At 48.0% G+C, this 23,791-nt stretch overlaps 1 protein-coding gene across 2 annotated transcripts; it reads right to left on the bottom strand.

Annotated features, from left to right (window-relative positions):
- Nucleotides 1-4,552: 4,552 nt before the first annotated feature.
- ENDOU (endonuclease, poly(U) specific) lies at nucleotides 4,553-22,105 on the bottom strand. 2 transcript variants are annotated; one of them, XM_019960722.2, is made up of 10 exons: nucleotides 21,555-22,105; nucleotides 16,677-16,799; nucleotides 13,718-13,789; nucleotides 13,045-13,179; nucleotides 12,221-12,392; nucleotides 11,454-11,653; nucleotides 8,113-8,226; nucleotides 7,387-7,493; nucleotides 6,511-6,653; nucleotides 4,553-5,661 (listed from the first exon to the last, which is right to left on the bottom strand). In XM_019960722.2, the coding sequence occupies exons 1-10, from the start codon at nucleotides 21,607-21,609 to the stop codon at nucleotides 5,541-5,543; spliced, it is 1,242 nt and encodes a 413-aa protein (XP_019816281.2). In that variant the 5' UTR covers nucleotides 21,610-22,105; the 3' UTR covers nucleotides 4,553-5,540. The 2 variants fall into 2 exon arrangements, with proteins under 2 accessions (XP_019816281.2, XP_070645317.1); XM_070789216.1 differs by lacking the exon at nucleotides 16,677-16,799.
- Between the last annotated feature and the right edge of the window lie 1,686 nt (nucleotides 22,106-23,791).

Raw genomic sequence — 23,791 nt, 5'->3', positions numbered from 1 at the left:
GTCCCATCACTTCATGGGAAGTAGACGGGGAAACAGTGGAAGCAGTGTCAGACTTTATTTTTGGGGGCTCCAAAATCACTGCAGGTGGTGATTGCAGCCATGAAATTAAAAGATGCTTATTCCTTGGAAGGAAAGTTATGACCAACCTGGATAACATATTAAAAAGCAGAGACATTACTTTGCCAACAAAAGTCCGTCTAGTCAAGGCTATGGTTTTTCCAGTGGTCATGTATGGATGTGAGAGTTGAACTGTGAAGAAAGCTGAGTGCCGAAGAATTGATGCTTTTGAACTGTGGTGTTGGAGAAGACTCTTGAGAGTCCCTTGGACTGCAAGGAGATCCAACCAGTCCGTTCTAAATGAGATCGGTCCTGGGTGTTCAATGGAAGGACTGATGTTGAAGCTGAAACTCCAGTACTTTGGCCACCTCATGCAAAGAGTTGACTCATTGGAAAAGACTCTGATGCTGGGAGGGATTGGGGGCAGGAGGAGAAGGGGACAACAGAGGATGAGATGGCTAGATGGCATCACCGACTTGATGGACATGAGTTTGAGTAAACTCTGGGAGTTGGTGATGGACAGAGAGGCCCGGTGTGCTGAGATTCATGGGGTCGCAAAAAGTCGGACACGACTGAGCGACAGAACTGAATAACGTTTGAGGTGGAGTATCTTTTTATATGCTTATTTGCCATCTATATATCTTCTTTAGCCTGTTAATGGTTGATGTCTGTTAATGTCCCATTCATTAATTGGTTGTTGACTTTTTATGGAGTCTCAAGATTTCTTTCCATGTTTTGGATAACAGTCTTTATTAAATATGTCTTTTGCAAATATTTTCTCCCCATCTGTGACTTTTCTGCTGATTCCCTTGATATTGTCTTTCCCAAAGCATAAGTTTTTATTTTTAATTGAAGTATAGTTAATTTACAATGTTTCAAATGTACATGGCACCCCACTCCAGTACTCTTGCCTGGAAAATCCTATGGATGAAGGAGCCTGGTGGGCTGCAGTCCATGGGGTCGCGAAGAGTCGGACACGACTAAGCGACTTCACTTTCACTTTTCACTTTCATGCATTGGAGAAGGAAATGGCAACCCACTCCAGTGTTCTTGCCTGGAGAATCCCAGGGACGGGGGAGCCTGGTGGGCTGCCATCTGGGGTCGCACAGAGTCGGACACGACTGAAGCAACTTAGCAGCAGCAGCATATAGACACAAATATATGTGTTCTTTTTCAGATTCTTTTCCTTTATAGGTTATTACAAGGTATTGAACAGTCCTCTGTGCCACACAATAGAGTCTAAATTCTCAGTTTACCCCTCCTCCCTCACTTCTCCCCTTGGTAACCATGCTTGTTTTCTATGTCAGACTAGAAACAGACAAAAAGACTGTGAGTCTGTTTTTGTTTTGTAAGTCAGTTCATTTGCATCTTTTTTTAGATTCCAGATATGTGATAATATGATTTTTGTCACTGTCTGACCTACTTTACTTAGATTGATAGTTTTTAGGTCCATCTATGTTGCTGCAAATGTCATTATTTCATTCTTTTTTATGAGTGAGTAATATTCCTGTGTGTGTGTGTGTGTGTGTGTGTGTGTGTGTATCACACCTTCTTTATCCATTCATCTGTGTGTGTGTGTGTGTGTGTGTGTGTGTGTGTGTATTCACACCTTCTTTATCCATTCATCTGTTGATGGACATTTAGGTTGATTCCATGTCTTGGCTATTGTAAATAGTGCTAACATTGAGGTGCACCTTTTCAAATGAGAATGTTTGTCTTTTCCGGGTATATGCCCAGAGGTAGGACTGCTGGATCATATGGTAGCTCTATTTTTAGGTTCTTGACAAACCTCCATACTCTTCTCCATAGTGGCTGCACCAGTTTACATTTCTACCATCAGTGTAGAGGGTTTCCTTTTCTCCAAACCCTTTCCAGCATTTATTGACTTTTTGACAATGGCCCGACTGGTGTGAGGTGATACCTCATTGTGGTTTTAATTTGCATTTGTCTAATAATTAGTGATGTTGAGCATCTTTTCATGTGCCTCCTGGCCATCTAGTATGTCTTCTCTGAAGAAATGTTTATTTAGGTCTTCTACCCATATTTTGGATTGGATTGGGGTTTGGGGTTTTTTTTTTTTTTTTTGATGTTGAGCTGGTTTTGGTTTGGTTTTGGTTTTTGGTTTTTATATTGAGCTACTTATATATTCTGGAAATTAATCCCTTGTCAGTAGCATCATTTGCAAATATTTTTCTCCCATTCTGTGGGTTGTCTTTTTGTTTATGGTTTACTTTGCTGTGCAAAAGCATTTAAGTTTAATTAGGTCCCATTTGTTTATTGTTGCTTTTGTTTCCATTACTCTAGGAAGTGGATCTGAAAAAATATTTCTTCAGTTTATGTCCAAGAGTGTTCTTCCTATGTTTTCCTTTAGGCATTTTATAGTAGCAAGTCTTCCATTTAATCCATGTTGAGTTTACTTTTTATATGGCATTAAAGAATGTTTAATTCCACTCTTTTATGTGTAGCTATCCAGTTTTTCCCCAGTAACACTTATTGAAGAGACTGTCTTTTCTCCATTTTATATTCTTGCCTCCTTTATCATAGATTAATTTCACATCAGTGCATGGGTTGTTTCTGGGCTTTCTATCCTGTCCCATTGATCTATGTTTTTGTGTTCTATTTTTGTTCCAGTACCATACTGTTCTGACTACTATAGCCTTAGAGTATCGTCTAAAGTCAAGAAGCATGTTTCCTCCAGTTCAATTCTTTTTTCTCAAGATTTTTTTGGCTATTTGGGGTCTTTTGTGTTTCCGTACAAATTTTAAAATGTTTTATTCCAGTTCTGTGAAAAAATACCATTGGTAATTTGATAGGGATTGCACTGAATCTGTACATTGTCTTGAGTAGTATGGTCATTTTAACAATACTAATTCTTCTGATCTAAGAACATGATATATCTTTCCACTCATGTTGTCTTAAATTTCTTTCATCTTACAGTTTTCAGAGTACAGGTCTTTTGTCTCCTTAGGTTGGTGTATTACTAGGTATTTTATTCTTTTTGATGTGATAGAAAATGGGATTGTTTCCCTGATTTCTCTAATTGTTTGTTGTTAGTTTATAGAAATGCAACAGATTTCTGTGTATTAATTTTATAACCTGAACCTTTACCAAGTTCATTGATGAGCTCTTAATAGTTTTCTAGTGGCATCTTTAGAATTTTCAATGTTGTCATATCATCTCATCTGCAAATGGTGAACAGTTTTACTTCTTGCTTCCAATTTGGATTCCTTTTATTTCCTTTTCTTCTCTGATTGCTATAACTAGGACTTCCAAAACGATGTTAAATAAAAGTGGCAAGAATGGACATCCTTGTATTATTCTTGATCTTAGAGGGAATGTTTTCAGCTGTTTACCACTGAGTATGATATTAGCTATGGGTTTGTAATAGATAGCCTTTTTTATGCTGAGGTATGTTCACTCTATGCCCACTTTCTGGAGAGTTTTTATCCTAAATGGATATTGAATTTTATCAAAAGATTTTTCTGCATCTATAGAGATGATCATACTGGTTTTTTAATTTATTTATTTGACTGTGCCAGATCTTAGTTGCAGCACACGGGATCTTTAATTGTGGTATCCAAACTCTTGGTTGCAGCATGTGGGATCCAGTTGCCAGGCCAGGGATTAAACCCAGGCCCTTTCACTGGGAGCAAGGAGTCTTAGCCAATGGACCACTAGAGAAGTCCTGATCATGCAGGTTTAAGTTTTTATCGTTAATGAAGTGTAGGTTATCAGTTTTTCCTTTCATGGATTGTGCCTTTGCTGTTATATCTAAAAAGGCATTACAGTGACTTCCCTGGCAATCCAGTGGTTAAAATGCTGCATTTCCAATTGAGGGTGTACAGGTGTGATCTTTTTTTTTGATTAGTATTATCATGGTATATTTTTCTTTATCCATTTTAAAGTGGATTTCCTGTAGATGACATAGTTAGGTCTCAGTTTTTGATTCACCCAGACAATCTCTGTTTTTTAATTAGTACATGTAGAACACTGACATTCAAAGTGATTACTGACATAGCTGGGTTAATATCTACCATATTCATTACAGTCTTCTGTTTGTTGCCCTTGTTCTTTGTTCCTAATTATGTCTTCTACTCTCTTCCTGCCTTTTATGCTTTTGAGTATTTTATATGATTTTATTTTCTCTCCTTTCTTAGCATGTCAGTTATACATATTTTTAACTTCTATAGTGGTTGCCATAGTTTGCAATACACATTTACAACTAATCCATGCCCACTTTCAAATAACACTGTGCCACTACATGGATAGTTAGTACTTTATAATGACAAAATAATTCCTTCCTCTGTCCCTTTTACCTGTCACAGATAAGCTTATATAATCAAATACATTGTTAGCTGCTATTATTATCTTGAATAAACTGTTATCTGTTAGATCATTTAAGAATCATAAAATAAAAGTTTTATCTTCACTTATTTCTTCTTTGACACTCTTTCCCCAAGCAGTTCAAGGGGGCCATATACAAAAACGAGACAGATTTCAAGTTTTCTTAAATGACTTTAATTGGAGACGCAAGACTCTAAAGCCTCACTCTGTGGGACAGCATTTGGTCCCCACTGCGGGTAGGGGAAAAATGCATGATTGAGGTTGAAATAGGGAGCCCCAGTCTCCCTGTCTTCCATTTTGGAGCTTATGCAAATTTTGGCTGCTGAATGAGACTTAAGATAATTATGTTAGCGATACCAAACTATAGGTTCCTTTCTTCTTCTGATGTAGAATCTTCCTCCTATGAGGAAAACTCTTCTACAAACTCTTTGGGATCAAAATTCAGTCCTGTAACTGCACTTAATATCTACAAATAGGAAATTTCTTGATGCAGTTACCTAGCTGCAAAAAAAAAAAAAAAAAATCAGGCCTGGAGGAGTCTACTCCCTCTCCAGCCTACTCACTGCATCAGTCCTTACCCTCTCGCAGACCCTGTTCTTTAAGGTCTTTAAGACCATTTAAGGATGTAACCCTTGGAAAGGCCAAACACCTGCCCTTGATCTCCATGGCCTGATTTCTTTGAAGCCCCAGTACAGGGGTGATTACAGTTTGCAGCGCTGTGTACATAGCCATTACGGTAATCTGGGATTTCTATCAGCCGTTCTTCCTAAGAACAATTGAAAACATCTTCACAGTAAAAATAGCATCAGGTTTGCCTTACCAACCCCCAGAAGAGGAAGTGGAGCAAACCCCTTCCCTTTGTATTGAAAGGAAACATGAGACCTGGAGAGGTCAAGGACTTCTTCATGGTTCCATCTCCCTTCAAGGCAAAGAGCTATGGAGGGTCCTAACCTTCTATTTCCAAAGTGCTGGAGGACAAAGATTTGACTGTTTTTCTAACTTGTATAGTTTCCTTCTTTCCCATAGGAACGTTTCTGGATTGAGTCTCCTCTAATCCCATACCCTCCAGCGCAGAGCAAATAGCATCTCAGTCTGACAAGAACTCTCACGGCCCTCATAGGTCTTTCTGGCTTGAAGCTCTAATGGGTGGAGGACACCACATAGGCCGTTGCGATGTACTTCTTGCCATTTCCATAGGTTGACTTGTTCCAGGTATAGGTCTGGATGGCCAAGGGATGTCCACCCAGGCTCAACTGGCACCTGTGGGGAGAGATCACCAAATAATAGGGACTTGTTTCACCCCACCTCCATCTCCAGGCTGGAAGGATTGAGTTTAGCCCATGCAGAAGGGCTCTACCCTGTCTTACCCTTTAAGGGAGCTGCCACAGCTTGCTTCAGCCACTGCCTCCAGCTCCCTACATGCAGAGCGCCCTTTCAAAATCTGTCTTATTTTCTATCTTCTTAAAGAATACTGTTTCTCATCTTTCCTAGAGGAATATTCTCAAATCCAATTCTAGAGCTGAAAACCCCAGAAATGAAATGTTTGCTTAGGGTTTCAGAAGTGGTTGGACCCAGAGTCCTCAAATGTTAGAGAAGATGAGACCCCTGGTTTCCAGCTGTGCTCTCTGGGGCTCCAGTGTTCCCCCAAGCAGCCTCAGGGGCCAAGGGAGGCTTGCGTGCGTGTTCAGTCACTTCAGTCATGTCCGACTGTTCACAATCCTATGGACGGTAGCCAACCAGGTTCCTATGTCCATGGGATTCTCCAGGAAAGAATACTGGAGTAGGCTGTCATGCACTCCTCCAGGGGATCTTCCTGACCCAGAAATCGAACCCACGTCACCTACATTGGCAGGTGGGTTCTTTACCACTAGTACTACCTGAGAAGTCTAGACAGGCTTGCAGCCCCCAGGGCAGTTCCATGTCCAACTGTTTGATACATTGAGCTCCTGCACAAGATTGCACTTGGAGAAGGAGGGGACATAGATCTGTTGCTGGGATGAGGGTTGGCAGCCATGTGACTGATCTCATCAACAGCTTCACAATCCAAGAGAGAAAACTGAGCCCCACAGCAGTGATTTGCCCACACCCTCCTGGGCCACCAGGACTTACACTTTGCCTGGCCTGGCGATGAAGCACAGGGAGTAGAGCGCAAACTCAAACTCAGGGCTGCTGCCAATGAAAGCTGAGCCCACTTCCTTGTAGTACCCATCCCAGTTGAACTGCATGGCCAGCACGTCGGGGTAAGAATCCCACTGTAGAGAGAAGGATGGCAAAGAGGGTCTGGTGAGTGCCCCAATGCAGTCAAAGACAGGGGTGGCCAGGATGTGTCGGGGGCCCGTGGGGGCCCATGTGAGCTTTCTGGGGAGAGTGGATTCTCTAAATCAACAGAGGAAGCAGTCTGCCTGCTAAGGTGTCTGAGTTCCACTCAGACCCTCTGTCTGGAAACACCATCTCACTTCTCCCAGGAAGGCCAGAGTCAGAATCCATGTGCCCAATGCCAGGGGAGCAGGGACATAACTGTTCCCCGTAGCCTTCACGCGTGGAAGAGGAAGACAGTTTAGTGTCCCCAAAATGTTTCCAGACTTAGGGCAGCACAGGTTTATAAAAACATAAGAAATTTAACTCAGACTAGCCAGACTGAAACTTCAGCTGACTGTACATTCTAAGGAAATTCAGGCAGCTGGTAATTGCATATCTTTGATTTTCCTCTCTGAGAATCCTCCCCTTCTACACTCTCCCATCCACAGAGGATGCCCTCTGTCTCCTCCTGCCCCCTGCACCTCGGGAGCCCTCACTGTTTGGAAGCATGCTGGCTGGATAAACCTACTTTCCAGCAAATAGGAAAGTCATATTCACAATCCCGGATGGGCTGCCAAAAGGGTCAGGGTGAGAGACAAGCCTGCCTGTTCAGAATGCAGAATGAGGACAGAAAGTCTGGGTGCTAACAAGGCTTTTCCAGCCTATGAGGTCAGCATCAGTACTCACAGGCCCATCATAGATGTGACTGTAATAGTCCACCAGGCCCTCCTTCTCCTGCATGTAGAAACGGATCCAGTTATGGAAGCCAGTGACCTTGCCTTTTTTGACTTCACCTATGATAGAGAGATCAAGGTGGGTGATCTGGGCTGCCCCTCCAACCTCTTTCCCTACTCCCATGCCAAGGCTGTCCCCCTTCTCTAGTCTCTGACTCCTAGAATGTCCACCCCAACTTCCTGGAGTCCCTCACATCCCTAACTCTCAGCTCAGGAAGCTCCCCGCTACCCCGACCACCATTTCAGCTCAAGCCCTCGGGAGAGTTTCTTCCCCTGGCTGACCCTGGATCAATCTAAGATCCTCTAGCCATTTCCCTAGGAACAAGCCAGTTTTGGGGGGAGCTTGGCAGGGTGTGGCAGTGCAGGAAGAGAACATGTTCTTCTTGGGAAGCAGCCGGCCAAGCGCTGGAAGCAGAGGACCATTGGGAGGTAGACAACCATGGCCTCAAAGGCATCTCCCTTCCTATGTGTGCGCGTTGGGAGCCCCAGTGTCTGGGCTGCTTTCTCCCTCAGATGCTCCAGAAGAGACTGGTCCTCAAGAATGGTTCCTGAGTCCCCTCCCTCTTGGCCTACGAGCTGGTGTGGCTGCTGATTCAGCAGTGTGGCTGCTGCCCCATGCCTGAGGGAAGCATCCCTCTTCATCCCTCCACCTCCTTCTTCCCAAGCAGAGTAATCCCACCTGAGAAGACGTGCTCAAAGCCACTGGAGTCCCTCTCTTCTTTGCTTCTGGAATACAGCCCAAACCACATGTTTTTTAGGTCACTGACGAACTCTTGTTCCGAGCTGTAGCGGTCTGGGGAGAGGAGCACAGAGGACTTAGGAGAGGGGAAGGCGGGGCCAGGTCTTGGGAAGCAAGGCAGGGCCATCTGTCCCAACTTGACAAGAGGCAGGTGGTTCAGCCAATAAATGTAGTCAGTTGTTTGTTTAGCAATTATCTTTGGGGCACCTGTCCTGTGCCAGGCCCAGACCTGAAGGCTGAGGATTCAGCAGGGAATCACAAGGACAAGATCCCTGACTTTATAGTTTACATTCCAGTGGAGGAAACAAATGATAAACAAATAAACAGGATGATTTCAGATAAGTGCTATGAAGAAACTAAAGGAGATTATCCCATAATGACTGGAGGTGGGGATGGGGTGCTCTTCTAGAAAGCCAGAAAGGCCTCTCTGAGAAGGCACTAATCAGAGATCCGAAGGATAAGGAGTCAGCTGTACAAAGACCTGGGAGAAAGATTCTTACACGTAGAAGAAACAGCAGGTACAAAGGCTCCAGGACGCCTTGAACTTGATGTTCAAAGAGCTGAGAGTCTATGTGGGGGAGCATAGTGAGCAAGAGGAGAGAGTGGTGGGAGAGGGGGTCTGAGAGTCAGTCAGAAGTCAGCATACAAGGGTTGGAGCTTGATCAAAGAGTAATAATAACAAAAGTATTTTAGATTTACTATGTTATATGTGCCTGGCACTGTTTTAACTGCTTTAAATTCTCACATTGATTCTTCATGTCAGAGTGGTATCAGGCTTGGACTCCAAAATCACTGCCAACAGTGACTGCAGCCATGAAATTAAAAGACGCTTACTCCTTGAAAGAAAAGTTATGACAAATCTAGACAACATGTTAAAAAGCAGAGACATCACTTTGCCAACAAACGTCCGTATAGTCAAAGCAATGGCTTTTCCAGTAGTCATATACGGATGTGCGAGTTGGACCATAAATAAGGCTGAGCACCAAAGAATTGATGCCTTTGAATTGTGTGCTGGAGAAGATTTCTGAGAGTCCCTTGGACTGCAAGGAGATCAAACCAGTCAATCCTAAAGAAGTCAACCCTGAATATCCATTGGAAGGACTGATGCTGAAGCCCCAATAATTTGGGCACTTGATATGAAGAGCTGACTCACTGGAAAAGACCCTGATGCTGGGAAAGGTTGAAGGCAGGAGGAGAAGGAGGCAGCAGAGGATAAGATGGTTGGATGGCATCACTGGCTCAGTGGGCATGAGCTGAGCAGACTCCAGGAGATGGTGAAGGACAGAGAAGCCTGGTGTACTGCAGTTCATAGGATCACATAGTCGGACAGGACTTAGCAACTGAACAACGACAACAATTCCTGGTGGAGGAAATGGGGGTGGAGAGTGGTGACATAAAGAGAAGAATCAAATATAACTCCTGGGCTTTGGGCACAAGTAACTGGATGAATTATGGAACTATTAATGAGATGGGGAAGACTGAGAAAGGAGCAGGTCTGTCTGGAGGAAGAGGCAGGAACTGTGAGTTCTCTTTACACTAAGCTCTGAGTAGATGCCAGTTAGGCAGGTGGAGATGTCAGAAAGGCCAGTGCGACCCAAAGGCAAGGTCAGGGCTGGGGATCTGAATTAGGGTGTGATCAAATACCAACGGTTTACTGCCTAGAATTGTGAGAGGGGACACAGAAGATGTACCAGACATATTCCCTCCTTTCAAGGACTTAAAACATAGTTGGAAAACAAGACTAAAAATACATGACATACCACATAGCTGATTACTTTGCCGTACAGTAGAAACTAACACTACATTATAAAGCAACTATACTTCAATAAAAATTAGTTTAAAAAAATAAAAATATATGATGTAACAGAGAACAGCTTCACAATCTGAATGACGACTGCTTTTCACTGAGTACTTTCCATGCATCAGTTTCCCAAGATCCCACTGCACAATGCTCAGACAGGGTCCAAGGGTCAAAGGGCCTGGGGTCACTTGCTTCATTAACAAGTGAAACCAAGTCTCTCTGCTCCAAGGGTATTTTAAGACAGAGTCCAAACCCTTGCCACAAGCTGCGGCGAGTGCAGCTTCATAACGAGGTAGAATGTGAGCTAGAACTTTAAGGAGAAGTGGGATTTGGATAGGGAGAGAAGGGAAGACCGGGTGAGTAGTGGAAGAGCCTGCAGTAGCGCTGTCTCCACCTCCAAAATCGTCTCGCGTGTTTACCACAAAGAGGACACCAGGGGGCAGTGCAGGATCACACCCTCTTCGTAGGGTTTGCTTGTGTCACTGGCTTTACCTAAAAACAGTGTTACTAACTTAACCCGGCCACCGGAAGATGGAATGCGGTGTCTGAGCAGAGGCCATCCCCCGCTCTCCCCGCCAGCAAGGGACGACCTGGCTGGAGCCGCCCCCAGGCCAGGCCCAGTTGCCTGGAGTTCAGGGAAGGAATTCAGAGGACACTAACAAACACACCCCGTGCCAAGAAGCCCTGAGGCCCAAACCATTTTTGGTCTGATTCGAATGTATCTCTATTGGAATCGTTCCAGCCAGAACCCTTCCCGGTGAAACTTCCTACTCTGAACCTTTGTTGATTTTCTGTTGCTGCTTCCCCAGCAAAAAAAAAAAAAAAGTGAAGTGGGCCGGCCTCTTTCCTGGACTTAGTGCCTGAGAAGGGAGCATGAACAGGGACTCTTCGTGCCTGGAAAATGGTGCTGAGTCTGGGGTCCACTGAGGGGTCGGCGGGGCAGGGGTGACTCACAGCCTGCAGTGAACCCTGAGACTGAAATACACATGGGGGATAAACGAGGTGGCTGAAAGAAAGTGAAAATGTTAGCTGCTCAGTCATGTCCACTCTCTATATGACCCCATGGACTGTAGCCCACCAGGTTCCTGTCCATGGGATTCTCCAGGCAAGAATACTGGAGTGGTTTGCCGTTCCCTTCTCCAGGGGTTCTACCCGACCTAGGGATAGAACCGTTTCCTGCATTGCAGGCAGACTCTTTATCATCTGAGCCACCAGGGAAGCCCCCTGGGGCTGATATTAGGTTAAAAGACAGGATGACTCCCAAGCCAGGCAGAGGATTCTTCAGCTCCTGCTGGAGTCTGTGGGCTCCTCTCTCTGGCGCCTTCCCTGCCCCTTCCCAGGTGTACACTGGCCTCCACCTAAATCCTCACTTGCTCTCCTAACCTGCCCATCATGGACCCCCGTCCCCAGCAGGCACACCCCGAGTCCTCAGGATGACCTCCCTCATGGGCCGGGGGGGAGGCCCCACTGCCTCACTCACTCTGCTGGTGGAGGAAGCCGTAGAGTTCCTTCATGACGGCCGTCTTCATGATCTCTCTGAGGAAGGTGTCCTGCTCGGCCAGCTCCTGGGCTGTGAAGTGCTCCCCGCGGCCCGTGGCCCGCTGGTAGTTGTTGAGGAGGTTGAGGAAGGCGGAGTAGGTCGGCTTAGAGAAGAGCTTCTCATTGACATATGTGAAGAGCCTGGGGGAGGTAGAGGGAAGCCCAGTGAGAGGCCTGGACATGGAGCAGAAACACTCCAGAATGTCCAGATGCAGGGCAGGCATGTGAGGGTTGGGTGCAGAGGCAGAGTGGGGCCCTCAGATACTCCTGGGGACAATGCATGAGGTCACTCTTTTCTCTACTTCATCTTTTGGAAGGTCAGTTCTATTCTCAGCCAGTCTGTCCATCCTAAGTTCTATCATGTCTGACTCTTTGCAACCTATGGACTGTAGCCTGCCAGGCTCCTCTGTCCATGGGATTCTCCAAGCAAGAATACTGGAGTGGGTTGCCACTTCTTCTCCGGAGGATCTTCCCAACCCAGGGATAGAACCTTAAGTCTCCTGCACTGGCAGATGGGTTCTTTAGCACTAGTGCTACCTGGGGAACCTCAGAAACCCTCCCACACGGATCCCCACAGGCCCTCAGGATGGCTTTATCTGTCTCCAGAGAACCGGTTTCCCCTCTGCCTTTGATCCTACCTGCCTTAGGAGATAAGAGCTGAGGCACCAAAGGAGGCAAAATTCAGGAAGATGCGTTCAGGGAACTCACGGCTCTGGGCAGCGGTCTACTTGGTCTCTGGTCTCTGAGGGCGAGATGCAGTTTTGGCTGTTGAGAACGATGTCTTCCTTCCGGGCTTTGTTGGTGTCTGCCCTGTAGATCTTCTCAGAGACACTCTGCAGTTCTTCCTTAGTTATGGCATCGCTGCTGTGGGAGAAGCCCTCTGAGAGGAATTGGGGGAGGGGTATCTCAGAGCTCGATGGAGGCCAGGGGGCAGGTAGCTATCTGCGAACATCCCCTCGCAGGTACCTTCCAGAAGCCAGCATCAGGGGAGGGGGCTGCAGTCAGGCACCCTAGTGACTGCAGGGCAGTGGCCTAGAGCCTGTTAGTCCCTCAGTCGAGTCCAACTCTTTGCGACCCCTGAACTATGGCTCACCAGGCTCCTCTGTCCGTGGAATTCTCCAGGCAAGAGTACTGAAGTGGGTAGCCATTTCTTCTCCAGGGGACCTTCCCAACCCAGGGATCAAACCCAGGGCTCCTGCAGATTCTTAACTGTCTGAGCCACCCAGGGAAGTCCTGAGAGCCTAAAGGATCCTTACACTTAGCACAAAATACCCACACGGTCCCCTGCCACTAGGAAGGTTTTTGCACTTTGGCAAGCATCAGGATCATCTGGAGGGTTTGTGAAAACATATCGGTGGGCCCCACCCCAGAGTTTCTGATTCTGTGGATCCGGGCTGAGCCCTAGAGCTTCCATTTCTAATAAATTCCCACATTATGCTCATGCTACTGGTCCAGGGGCCACGCTTGGAGAACCATTGCTCTAGAGAGTCCCTCTGCCTCCCCGGCTATGCTAAAGGGAGCGGGAGACTGACCATGGCCACACAGGCTCTCAAAATCCTCGCAGCAGTTTCCAAACTCTGGGCAGCGGGCATTACAGTGGCATGAGTGGTGCTTGTCAAAGGCCTCCAGGCAGCGGCCCTGGCAGGAGCTGGGTGCCAAATACAAGCCTGAGAAGACAGAGAGGAGGTGTGTCCTGAGCAGACCGCTAGGGGTCGCTCTGTCGTGTCAGCAGCCAGGCCATGCCCCCTCCCCCAGCCCACCCTCTACTGCCAGCCCCGCCACCCCATCCCTACCCGCTACCAGCCTCGCTCTCCTGCTTCCTATTAAAGAACTCCAGGGAAGGAAAACAAACAAGCTTAATTGGTGCACACCCTTCACAGTCAGGAAGTCCTTTCTGATGCTGAACTCTCCTTTCAGGCCTGTTGTTTTTATAATCTTCCCTCTCTAAAAATAAAATCTCTTAACCCTCCCTCTCCCTCTTGCAGGCTTCAGACTCTTTCCTGCCTAACCCCCCAGCTCACTGAGGACCCCAGGGCTTCCTCCTGCCCAGGCCTCAAGAGTCCAGTGAGCCCCTCACCACCTCCAGGTGCTAGATTTGGGGTCCTGGCTGGCTTAGACCCAGGCCTACTGCTGTTGACATGGCTGACCTCTCCTTGCCCCATCCTGTGTCCCTTGTCCTTTCCCAAAGGCCCCCCCCAGACTCACTGCTAGCCGGAGCGCCCTCTGTCTCCTCTTCCAGTTCCAGGAATAGCTCTGGTTCTTTGGGATTCTCTTCAGCTGTAGGTCAGAGAAGTAAAGTCACCAGTCACCCCCAAGGGGCCCCTCCTCTTTATCCCTGGTTCTCAGTCCTCCCAACCAAGCATGTGCAGTGGAAAAAAATACAAAACAGGGGCTTGGATACAACATACAAGTACCAGGTGAAGGAGGAGGAAAATAGAAAATGTGAGACAGAGGGGGATTGAAAACCATTCTAAAACATGAAAGAACATCCCCAGGCATGACCTTCCTCACCATTTACCCTTCTGGTACTCAGTGTTGCTGTTCGGTTACTAAGTCGCCTCCGATTCTTTTGCAACCCCGTGGACTGTGGCCCACCAGGCTCCTCTGTCCATAGAGTTCTCCAGGCAAGGATACTGGAGTGGGTTACCATTTCTTCTCCAGGGAATCTTCCCAACCCAGGCATCAAACCCACATCTCCTGCATTGGCAGGCAGATTCTTTACCACTGAGCCACCAGGGAAGCCTGGTGGAGAAGGAAATGGCAACCCACTCCAGTATTCTTGCCTGGAGAATCCCATGGACGGAGGAGCTTGGTGGGCTGCAGTCCACAGGTCGCAAAGAGTCGGACACGACTGAGCGACTTCACTTTCACTTTCACCAGGGAAGCCTGGTATTCAGTGTGCTCATCCGTAAAAACGAGAGTGGGGACAAAAAGTGGTCCCTTCTGGGATGAAAACTCTGAGGTTGGTATGACTTTTCTTTAATATAAATTGATAGATGGATAGGCTTGAATCCCCCAAATGACAAGGCCCTCACTTAGGAACATCCCTTACCTATAATAACTCCCAGGGTCAAGGGTGAACTTCTCCCAGGCCTCAGGGAATAAGAACTGTTTCCTGAGTTACCAACTTCCCTACTTTCTTCACAGTTGCACTTGGCAATGGCCAAAGGCTGCGTTTGGGGGAAGGGCGTTCAGAAAAGCACATTCCTACTGTGCCCCACCCCCTTGCCTGCAAGCAGATTGACTGCAGCCTGAGCTCTAGGCGGAGAATAATGGAGTGGGGGTGGGGAGGAAGAGGAAGGCTTGACCTGGGGACTCAGCTCCTCTCTCCTCACAGAGTGGAATAAATTCCACCGCTCAAAGCCAACACTATTACAAAGTGCTTCAGAATCGGTTAGTGTGTTCACCACATAGTGTGGGTTATTACCATCAGACCCATGTCTGTGTGCTAAGTCGCTTCAGTCGTGTCCAGCTCTGCGACCCCAGGGACTGTAGCCTGCCACGCTCCTCTGTCTGTGGGATTCTCCAGGCAAGAATACTGGAGTGGGTTGCCATACCCTCCTCCAGGGGATCTTCCTCCTACATTGGCAGGCGGGTTCTTTGGCACTAGCACCACCTGGGAAGCCCATCAGAGCCACTGGGCAGGTTATTCACTGTCAACAAACATCTCCCTCCAATCACTTGCTTTCTGCCAGCCTGGTTAATGTTGACAATCCACAGGGTTCTTAACTCAGCCACACTTTATGCTGAATAGATTTCTGTGAGCTAATCTAGGGTCTCAACCATCATTTATAATATTTTTTCTATAGGAAAAGGGCTCTGAGTTGCACATCAGGGAGACGGATGAAATGGTTGCTAAGCTGAGTATGTTGAAATGGCAGGCTGATGGTCCACGGCGAACAAGCCACCCTGTGTCTGCTGAATGGGGCCCGGGGCGGCAGAGAAGGGCTGGGTCTGATTCTGGCACTGAGCTCTGGGCCTGGGTTTCCCTGCCTGGACCTGACAGCAGCAGTGCTAGTCCACTGGCGTTTTTGTGCAAATCGAATCAGCGTTCCTCAGGGTGGAAGCACCTCTGACGGCACACGGCTGGGTCAGCGGAGACCACGCTCGGGCAAATTAGGAAAAAGTACTCCTATCTCTCAGCAGACACAGCTCTTCACCAAGACACGTGGCTTAGCGAGGATACAGATTCAACTTTGGTTCAGCTTGCCTTCTCAATCAGAGGCTCTTGTGCAGTACATGACACACACAACTGTATGCAGCTGGCCGTTAGGTACCAGGGCTTCAGTGACCATGTTTTCCAAGCTGGGAGTCGGGGCATATGAGTGGACAGTAAACAGCAGAAGACCATTTACCTAGGTGTCTAAAACATTGGAAGCATCAAAATAAGGGAATTGTTCAAAATGAGTTTTGCAAATTTAAAACTGGGTAGTTAGAATAGCAGAACAACTGGCTTTTGAGGGTGGTACTTGTTCTGCTTAACCCTTGGCCTAGGAATGATGTGCAGCCACTCAGTCCACTCGTGGTAGGAAAAGTGAAAGTGTTAGCCGCTCAGTTGTGTCTGACTCTTTGCGACCCCATGGATTGTATTCTCCCAGGCTCCTCTGTCCGTGGGATTCTCCAGGCAAGAATACTGGAATGGGTAGCCATTCCCTTCTCCAGGGGATCTTCCTGACCCAGGGATCAAACCTGAGGCTTCCATATTGCAAGCAGATTCTTTACCATCTAAGCCACTGGGGAAGCCCTGTGATAGGAAGAGTGGTGTGAATTGTGACGGTCATTGACACCCTGTGGTCTTCCTGGTGGCGTGCAAGTTGGGAAAGTTCACTACCATTTGTTTACTTTTGCAAATAATAATTGGTAATGTCATATATGCTAAAATGATACTTTCATCTTTTCACTTTTTTTTTTAATTCCTTAAACTTTCCAGATATTAATCCTAATAGTTCAGACAGATGTTCCAGGTAAATGACTTTTATTTTAAGTTGGGGTCTTACACTGGGGACATCCTAATCCTCTTCAGGTCCTTTGAGCACCGTGATCAGTCTGGAACTCTGCTCTGGATAGCTGGACATCCTGGCCGGCAGTCCCTCCAGCAGGCTAGATGTGGTCATGGCCTGGTCTGCTGTACCTCCCAGACCCTTCACCCCACAAGGAGGCTCACCTGTACACAGCTGCTCATAGTCTTCACAGCAGTCCCCGTGCTGGGGACACCGGCGGTCACACTGGCAGACAGCATCCCGGTCAAATCTCTCATTACAGCGAGATGCGCATGACTCCCTTTTGCCTACGGTCAGTAAAGGTCAGACTCAGCTCCTTGGGGATTCTACTCTGCTCATCACAGTACCCTCTGCAGGAGGGTTCACAGACAGGGACGGGGACTTACCTAGCAGGAAAGGTCATTACTAGCTGCCAGGGATAAGTACCCACACAGCCTCCCATGCCTCTCCCGCACTGCCCACGAGCCATCACCCACCACCCACTGACTATTGCAGGGCTCATAATATAGACCGGGACCACAAACTCAGATGCCTACTGTACTAGACCTGTAACACAAACGAGTCAAGAGCAGGGAGGCAGTAGCAAGAGGTGGGGACTGTGACAGACTCAGAAACAATGCCCTGCCTGAGACTGGCAGCCACTAGCAGCTCCAGCCAATTGTCGCCATTTGGGATGCGGGCTAAGTGTTGCCAGAGCCTCCAGTTTTTTTTTTTTTTCAACAGAAGCCTTCATTTTTATGTAAATTTTCCAATTTTAAAAAATTCGGAGAGACCAAAGAAAGAGGTCTGTGGGCTGGGCTTGGCCCAGAAACCATCATTCCCCTGTCACGTTGAGGATGGTGGATCACGGCTGTTCTAACGACCCCACCTGTCTTCTCCCCATGACTCATTCCCTGCCTGTCCATCCTGTCCCTTTTACATCTTCTGGTTCTTTGTTCTTTCCTCCCCTTAGCCTGGTCTCTCTGCACCTCCTTCCCCACTTGTTACAGCTTTCTGTCTCTTCTGGTCTTGGGAATGTGTTTGGATTAGTTTCGCTCAGGGTGGGGACTGAGGTGGGTGTGGGTGAGAATTGGGCTTTGGAACAAGAGCTGTTATGCAACCACAGACCACATCCCTTGCTCCAGCCAAATGACTTGCAGAAGCAAGCTTTTGGTCACATAAGGGGCATAAGACAAGAAAGTTTAAAAGAAATGGTACAAACCCACCACCACTGCTAAAAAAACAAGCCCACCACAGCAAAGACAGTGGAAGGGGGTGAGCCAGGTCAAGCTGGCTGCGCTCTCTTTCCTTCCACTCTAGGCTTTAAGGGTGATAACACAGCCTTTGTTTCCACTTGAGGTCCCTGAGGTTTGGATTTAGCGGGTTCTGGGTTTAGGGTCAGGCTGTGGGTTACAGAGAATGTCAGATCAGAGTCAGAGTCATGTTTAACACTGGAATTTGTATGAATGAAAAAACTTAAACCTAATTTTAGCCAGCGATTGGGGCTTGTTAGGTTTAGATGAAGAGCTACAGTTAGGATTTGGGCTTGAGTTAATTACTGGTAAAAATAACAATTTTGCATTGCTGTCTGGATAAGGAATGAGGAGTAGGTCTAAAACCACATTCAGGGTTGAGGAATGTGTCAAGACCAGGAGAGGACAAATAATCCCAATTTTGCCTTAGATAAGATTTGGGGTTTGGTCCTGGCTGCTGTTTCCCACAGGTATAGAATCGCTTAGGGTGGAGGTGGAGACGAGGGCTATGGGCTGGGTTACTAGTTTGGGATTAGGGCTTACACTGTTCTAATGAGGGTGACACAGCAGAGAGGCCAAGAACCCAGAGTCTGGCACCAAACTGCTTGAGGCTGGAATTCTAGTTCTGCTGCTTTCTAGCTACGTGTTCTTGGGCAAGTTAATTTACCTGCTGTGCCCCAGGTTCCTTCTCTGTAAAAGTGTGACAATAATGGAGCCCATCTCATAGAATATTCATAAGAATTCAATGAGCTAATTTTTGTAAAGCACTTAAGACACGGCAGGACACATTAGTAGCACCATGTAAGTGTTAGATAAATAAGCGGTCAGCATTCCACGCCCATCTTCAAGGTGGTAAGTGTCCACACTGGCTGGAGCAGTCTTCCCTGTCTACATGCCTGATCTAGCTGACTGCCTCCCTGGGTTTCAGCCAGGCCATCCCTTGGGCCGACAGTTTCTAGCTGACATCATTGCTATGGGTCTGTGTTCTTTACATCAAAGAGGTTCTTTACATCATGTCAGGGTTAACCCAGGTTCTGAGGCAACTTCACCTAAAGGGCCTCCAAAGTGGCCAGAAAGGCAGAGCCAGTGAATCGTCCCTAGAGAAGACCGGGTCAAGGCCACTCGTCCCTCCAAGCCCAGGGGAATGCCCCCTGAATCTTAAGTGATGCTCCCTTGGAGCCCACATGCAAAGAACTTAAGGAGAAGTTTTCAGCCCAGAAGGAAGACTGTGTCAGCTGCCTGCTCAGTTAGCCTGGCAGTACACCCAGAATCCAAAGGGAGAGAACTCAGACAAATCAGGACAACCTTCTTAAATGGGCCAGATCAGCAGAGTCCAAGGAAGGAATTCACTCCAGTCCAGCAGCTGGCGCCAGTTGAGAAGGGCAGTAAGTGAATGGTCAGCTCTGTAGAGCTCAGGAGGACACCCCACACTGGCCCTGGCTGAGTGAACTCTTTCATCTCTATTCAAGAGATTTGTCATCACTGGAAACCCCGAGCCAGAGATCCTTTACATGTCCCTGTAAACCTGACCATCTGCTTTAAGAGGACCTTGGGGTGTGAGGGAATGGGGAGGGGGTGGGAGAGACTTTTCCTCATAGGCCTCTCTGCTATATCTGTTCTGGGGACCCTCTGGGAACTAGTCACCATGACTATTTACTCCAGTGCTCCCAGCCCACAGCTCCGATCCACACAAACCCTCTGTGTACACCTCGCTCACCAGCTAGGCACCTGAATCACTGCTCCAATAACCCTCTTGCCCATCTCTCTAACTCTCTTTTTTTTTTCGTACTCTATTTTGGCCTTTCTTTACCTTCACAGAGCTTATCAACAAAGCTTCACAGAGCTTATCACCCACCCCCCCCCCCCACCTCTGGCCAACAATCCCTACATGAAATGCTAAATTTCTCTACACTCCAAAACTCAAATGTGCCAGAATGCCCACCCCCTCTCCATACTGCCCATCAAGAAACTTGGTCCCAAGCCTGGGTGTCCCCTATATGACAGTTCTCCACCCCTCTGATGTTTAGGGAATCCTACATCCATGCTTCTCTGGGGGCCCCAGGTGCTGTTTCCATGGAGATCTAGCCCACCAAGATGATTCACTTCCAGCCTCAATTCACCTGAAATAACCGAGGACCTAAGACTGGCTCCCACGCTATTCATACTCGCATCTAAGTTCTAAGATGTTGGCAGAAGACAGACAAGAACTGAGCCCCATTCTCCCACTTTAGGAAAGAAGGAGGCATCACCCACTGGACCCTGACTTCTCCATCAGTCCCGCAGCAGGATCAGACCACCAGCCCCAGGGGCAAGGGCTCCACCTTGCCTTTCTGAAGCCACTGTTGCGTCTGCCCTCAGGAATACCCCCCAGGGACCAAATGTCTCCAGTTGCTCTCATCTCCTGCGACTGGGATGCCCCAACCCCAGGGCCACTGCTTCACACTAACCCTGAAGCTCTACACCCTCCCTCCGTCTCTAGCACGAGCTCTGCACCAGCCGGGCTGGCTGCTCTGCCATGTGTGCGGGAGTGGAGGTACAGCATCCCAGCCAGTGGGGAGGCCTGGGAAAGACTTCCCCCTCCAAAGTCTTTTCATTTAGTTTATTTGGTGGTCTCCTTACCCAAAACCTCGTGGGAAATGATTCCAAGACTAAATTCTGTATTTATATAAATTATTTTATGTAAATAAGTATTTATTATATCATATTAATATGATTAATATACTATATTATAATACAGGTAAGTATACATGATTTTATATGTATTTACATTACAGGTTTCCCTGGTGGCTCAGGGGTAAAGAATCTGCCTGCCAGTGCAGGAGACTCAGGTTCAATCCCTGGGTCAGGAAGATCCCCTGGAGAAGGAAGTAGCACCCAGCTCCGGTATTCTTGCCTGAGAAATCCCATGGAGAGAGGAGCCTGGTGGCCTACAGTCCATGAGGTCACAAAGAATCAGGTACGACTGAGTGACTAAATGACAATTTATAATCACAATCATAATCAAAGACCCAATTCTTTGAGATATCATTCCATGTAGGGTGCTTCTGATATATTATCTTATTTAATCCTTATGACAGTCCTGTGTAGGAACACCCTGGTGGGGTGCAATGGGTATCAAGCTCGGATTCTTTCTCCTCTGGGCAGAGGAGGCTTCCCACCACACCCCTCAGCTCAGCCCCCTCCCTTGGCACTCTCCCTGCTCACCCAGTAACCACCAGTTAACACAGCAGCATCAGCACCTGTCCCCTACCGAACAGGAACGTGTTCCCATCCTCAACACTGGTCCCATCCCTGCACCACTAGTACCTGGACTAGTGCCTGGACCTTTCTCCACTTTAGGTCCTCTACCAGGGATGAAATGGAGTCCTCTGACCACGTGGCCTGCCTCCTGGTCAGAGGCTCTATCCCTGGAGCCTGCCCACCGACTAAGGCTTCGTAGGGAAAAGTCCCACCCAGACAACTCACCCCTCACCCAGGTAGCAGAGGAAGTGACCAAGGGTGGCCAGGCCACGCAAACCTAGCCAGTCACAGTCCAGCTTCACACCATATGGTGGCCTTGAAAAACAAAACCTTGGTGAAATCAAGTCAAGCTGGACCAGGGTTGTTTGAGGCTCATCTTCTAAGGTGTCCCTGGCCCATCAGTCTAGTAGCTCCCTTCACACAGCCCATCTACTCCAGAGGCAACTCCTGCCTCACACCAAGGCTTTTGGACAGAGCTGGCCCTCCCTTATCTCACGACCCTCACGCTGTCCCTCCCAGGTCCCCCAGCTCTCTGCAGGACCCCTGTCATCCCCACCAGCAGTGACTTACCGGCCCAGGCCAGGCCACAGAGAATGGCCACTGTCAGGGGGACACAGGCCCTCATGGTGTCCAGTCGGAGGCCAGAAGGAGATGGCTGGTGGACTCTGACTAGCGTCCACGTGAATGTCACCGTTCTCAGGTGAGCCTTCTGGCCCAGGCTGGTCCTTTTAAAGACATCAGATCTCGTGGATCTGGTGCTTCCAGATCCTTTCAGGAAGGAAAAAAAGGGAGGGAGGGACTCCAGATGGAAGGAGGCGGGGAGGGGGTGGGGCCTGACAGCTGTTTGAAGCCAGAGGCAAGGTGACTAAGGAGGCAGGTAACGCCAGATGTTTAGAACAGGTAATGCTAGCTGTTCGTAGCTTAGAAAATAGGCCATGCAAGCAGGCACAGCAACTCGGGCCTAGTTTGGGGGGGTTCTCTGTCCAGGTGAGGAGAACTCATGGGCTTGTCTCTGGGTGATATCTTCTAAACATCCACCTACCTGAAAGCCAAGGGTCTGACCTTCCAAGGGGCTATGACTGGCTCCATCTTTGAACTCCAGGTGCTCAGCTTGAGGAATATAGTGAAAAGATCATTATGTGTTAGACAAATAGTAAGTGCTTAAGCAAGCTTTGGGCTTCCCTCGTAGCTCAGTGGATAAAGAATCTGCCTGCAATGCAGGAGATCTGGGTTCGATTCCTGGGTTGGAAAGATCCCCTGGAGAAAGAAATGGCAACCCACTCCAGTATTCTTGCCTAGAGAATCCCATAGACAGAGGAACCTGGTAGGCTACAGTCCATGGGGTCGCAAGAGTCAGACACGACTTAGCAATTACACCACCACCACCAAGCAAGGTTTGGGGCACCGGAAGGAGTGATCTAGGAGACATGGGTCAGAAACAAGTGCTGCTTTTACTACATCAAGCTGCACATAGCTACCTCATCCTTGAAATATCATGCAAATGGGCCTCTACTCTTACTGAGTCAGCATCTCAGGTTTTACCTGTTTTAGGTTCTCCCAAGCTCCAGGCTTATGAGGCTGGGGAGGGCAAGAGGCCTCTTAAAGGCTGCAGAAGGACCATCCTTCCCCTCCTCCTTCATCCTCATCCCCGTTACATTCCTCTCCCCCACGGACCGACCCCGCAAGACACAAGGCCCTCAGGACTCCCATCATCCCAGGCCCAAGGGCAGAGATGCAGCAACAAAGAGCTTCCAAGTTCTCCCCTCCTAATAAAGGTAAAATCTTCTAAGTAAAATGCCCTTTCCAGAAAGAGCCCTGCATGGAGATTCTCAGCTATCTCAAAAAAGAAAAGTCTCATAGGAAAAGCCAAAACTGATGAACAGTTGAGACCACACTGTAGTAATTTTTCTTGGGGTAGAGTCAAGGCAAGCACATCCTCCTCAACAAGTGCTTTTTAACAGTGGAAACTTCCTCTCAACTTCAATTTTCCTATCTTTGAAACAACGACGGGGTTATAGCTAACGATCCCTTCTAAGTTCTCAGATTCTAATTTTCAAGCTTCCTGCCCATGCCCTGGGGTGGGCAGCTGCAGTGAGTTAAGGAGAATCCCCCAAACCTCCCTGTGAGGAGATGAGACCAAACCGTGGACCCTTGGGGATGGAGCAGGCAGCCTGGGGCAAGCCACTTTGTAAGGGACTTGCGCCAGGAACATAATAAGGAGTAAGCCTCGCCCTTCTCTCCAGGAAGCCCAGTTAAAGAGACTAGGAGTCCTTTATTTGCATAAATGTTGTTTGTACAACCAGACGGCTTTGGCCAGCCAAAGTACTCGCCCTCCTGGACTGGCAACACAGGGACATAGACACCAGTTAGTTTACGGATTAAAGGAGAGAGTCCCTGGCTGGGAGGAAGCAATGAAGCCTCAGAGTTTGGGACTGGAAGGTCTGTCCCTTCCAGGGGCCCAGCTGGGTGGACCCTGGGCAAGGCCAAAGCTCTCAGGGTGGGAGTGGGGTCTGGCCGGGGTTGCCCTGATGTCCAGCTGAACAGACTATGGGATGGAGCATCAGGTGTGGGAGCACTTCCCTCCATCAGGGGAATTTCAGGTCAGGGGCAAGGCTGGGAGCTGGAGAGACCATTGAAACTGACCCCGCAGGGCCAGTGTGCTGATGGGGTCAACCTTAACAACTGCCAGCACTGACCGAGCACGTATTACGTGTCACCCACGAAGAGCTGCCTACGTGCTGTTCCCTCCTCGCTCACTGCAATCCTTTAGAGGTACTATTGTTGTGTGTAGCCCAGCAGATTCCTCA

This window comes from Bos indicus, chromosome 5, assembly GCF_029378745.1.
Source record: "Bos indicus isolate NIAB-ARS_2022 breed Sahiwal x Tharparkar chromosome 5, NIAB-ARS_B.indTharparkar_mat_pri_1.0, whole genome shotgun sequence".
Taxonomy (NCBI): domain Eukaryota; kingdom Metazoa; phylum Chordata; class Mammalia; order Artiodactyla; family Bovidae; genus Bos; species Bos indicus.
This window is presented reverse-complemented; position numbering and strand designations above follow the sequence as displayed.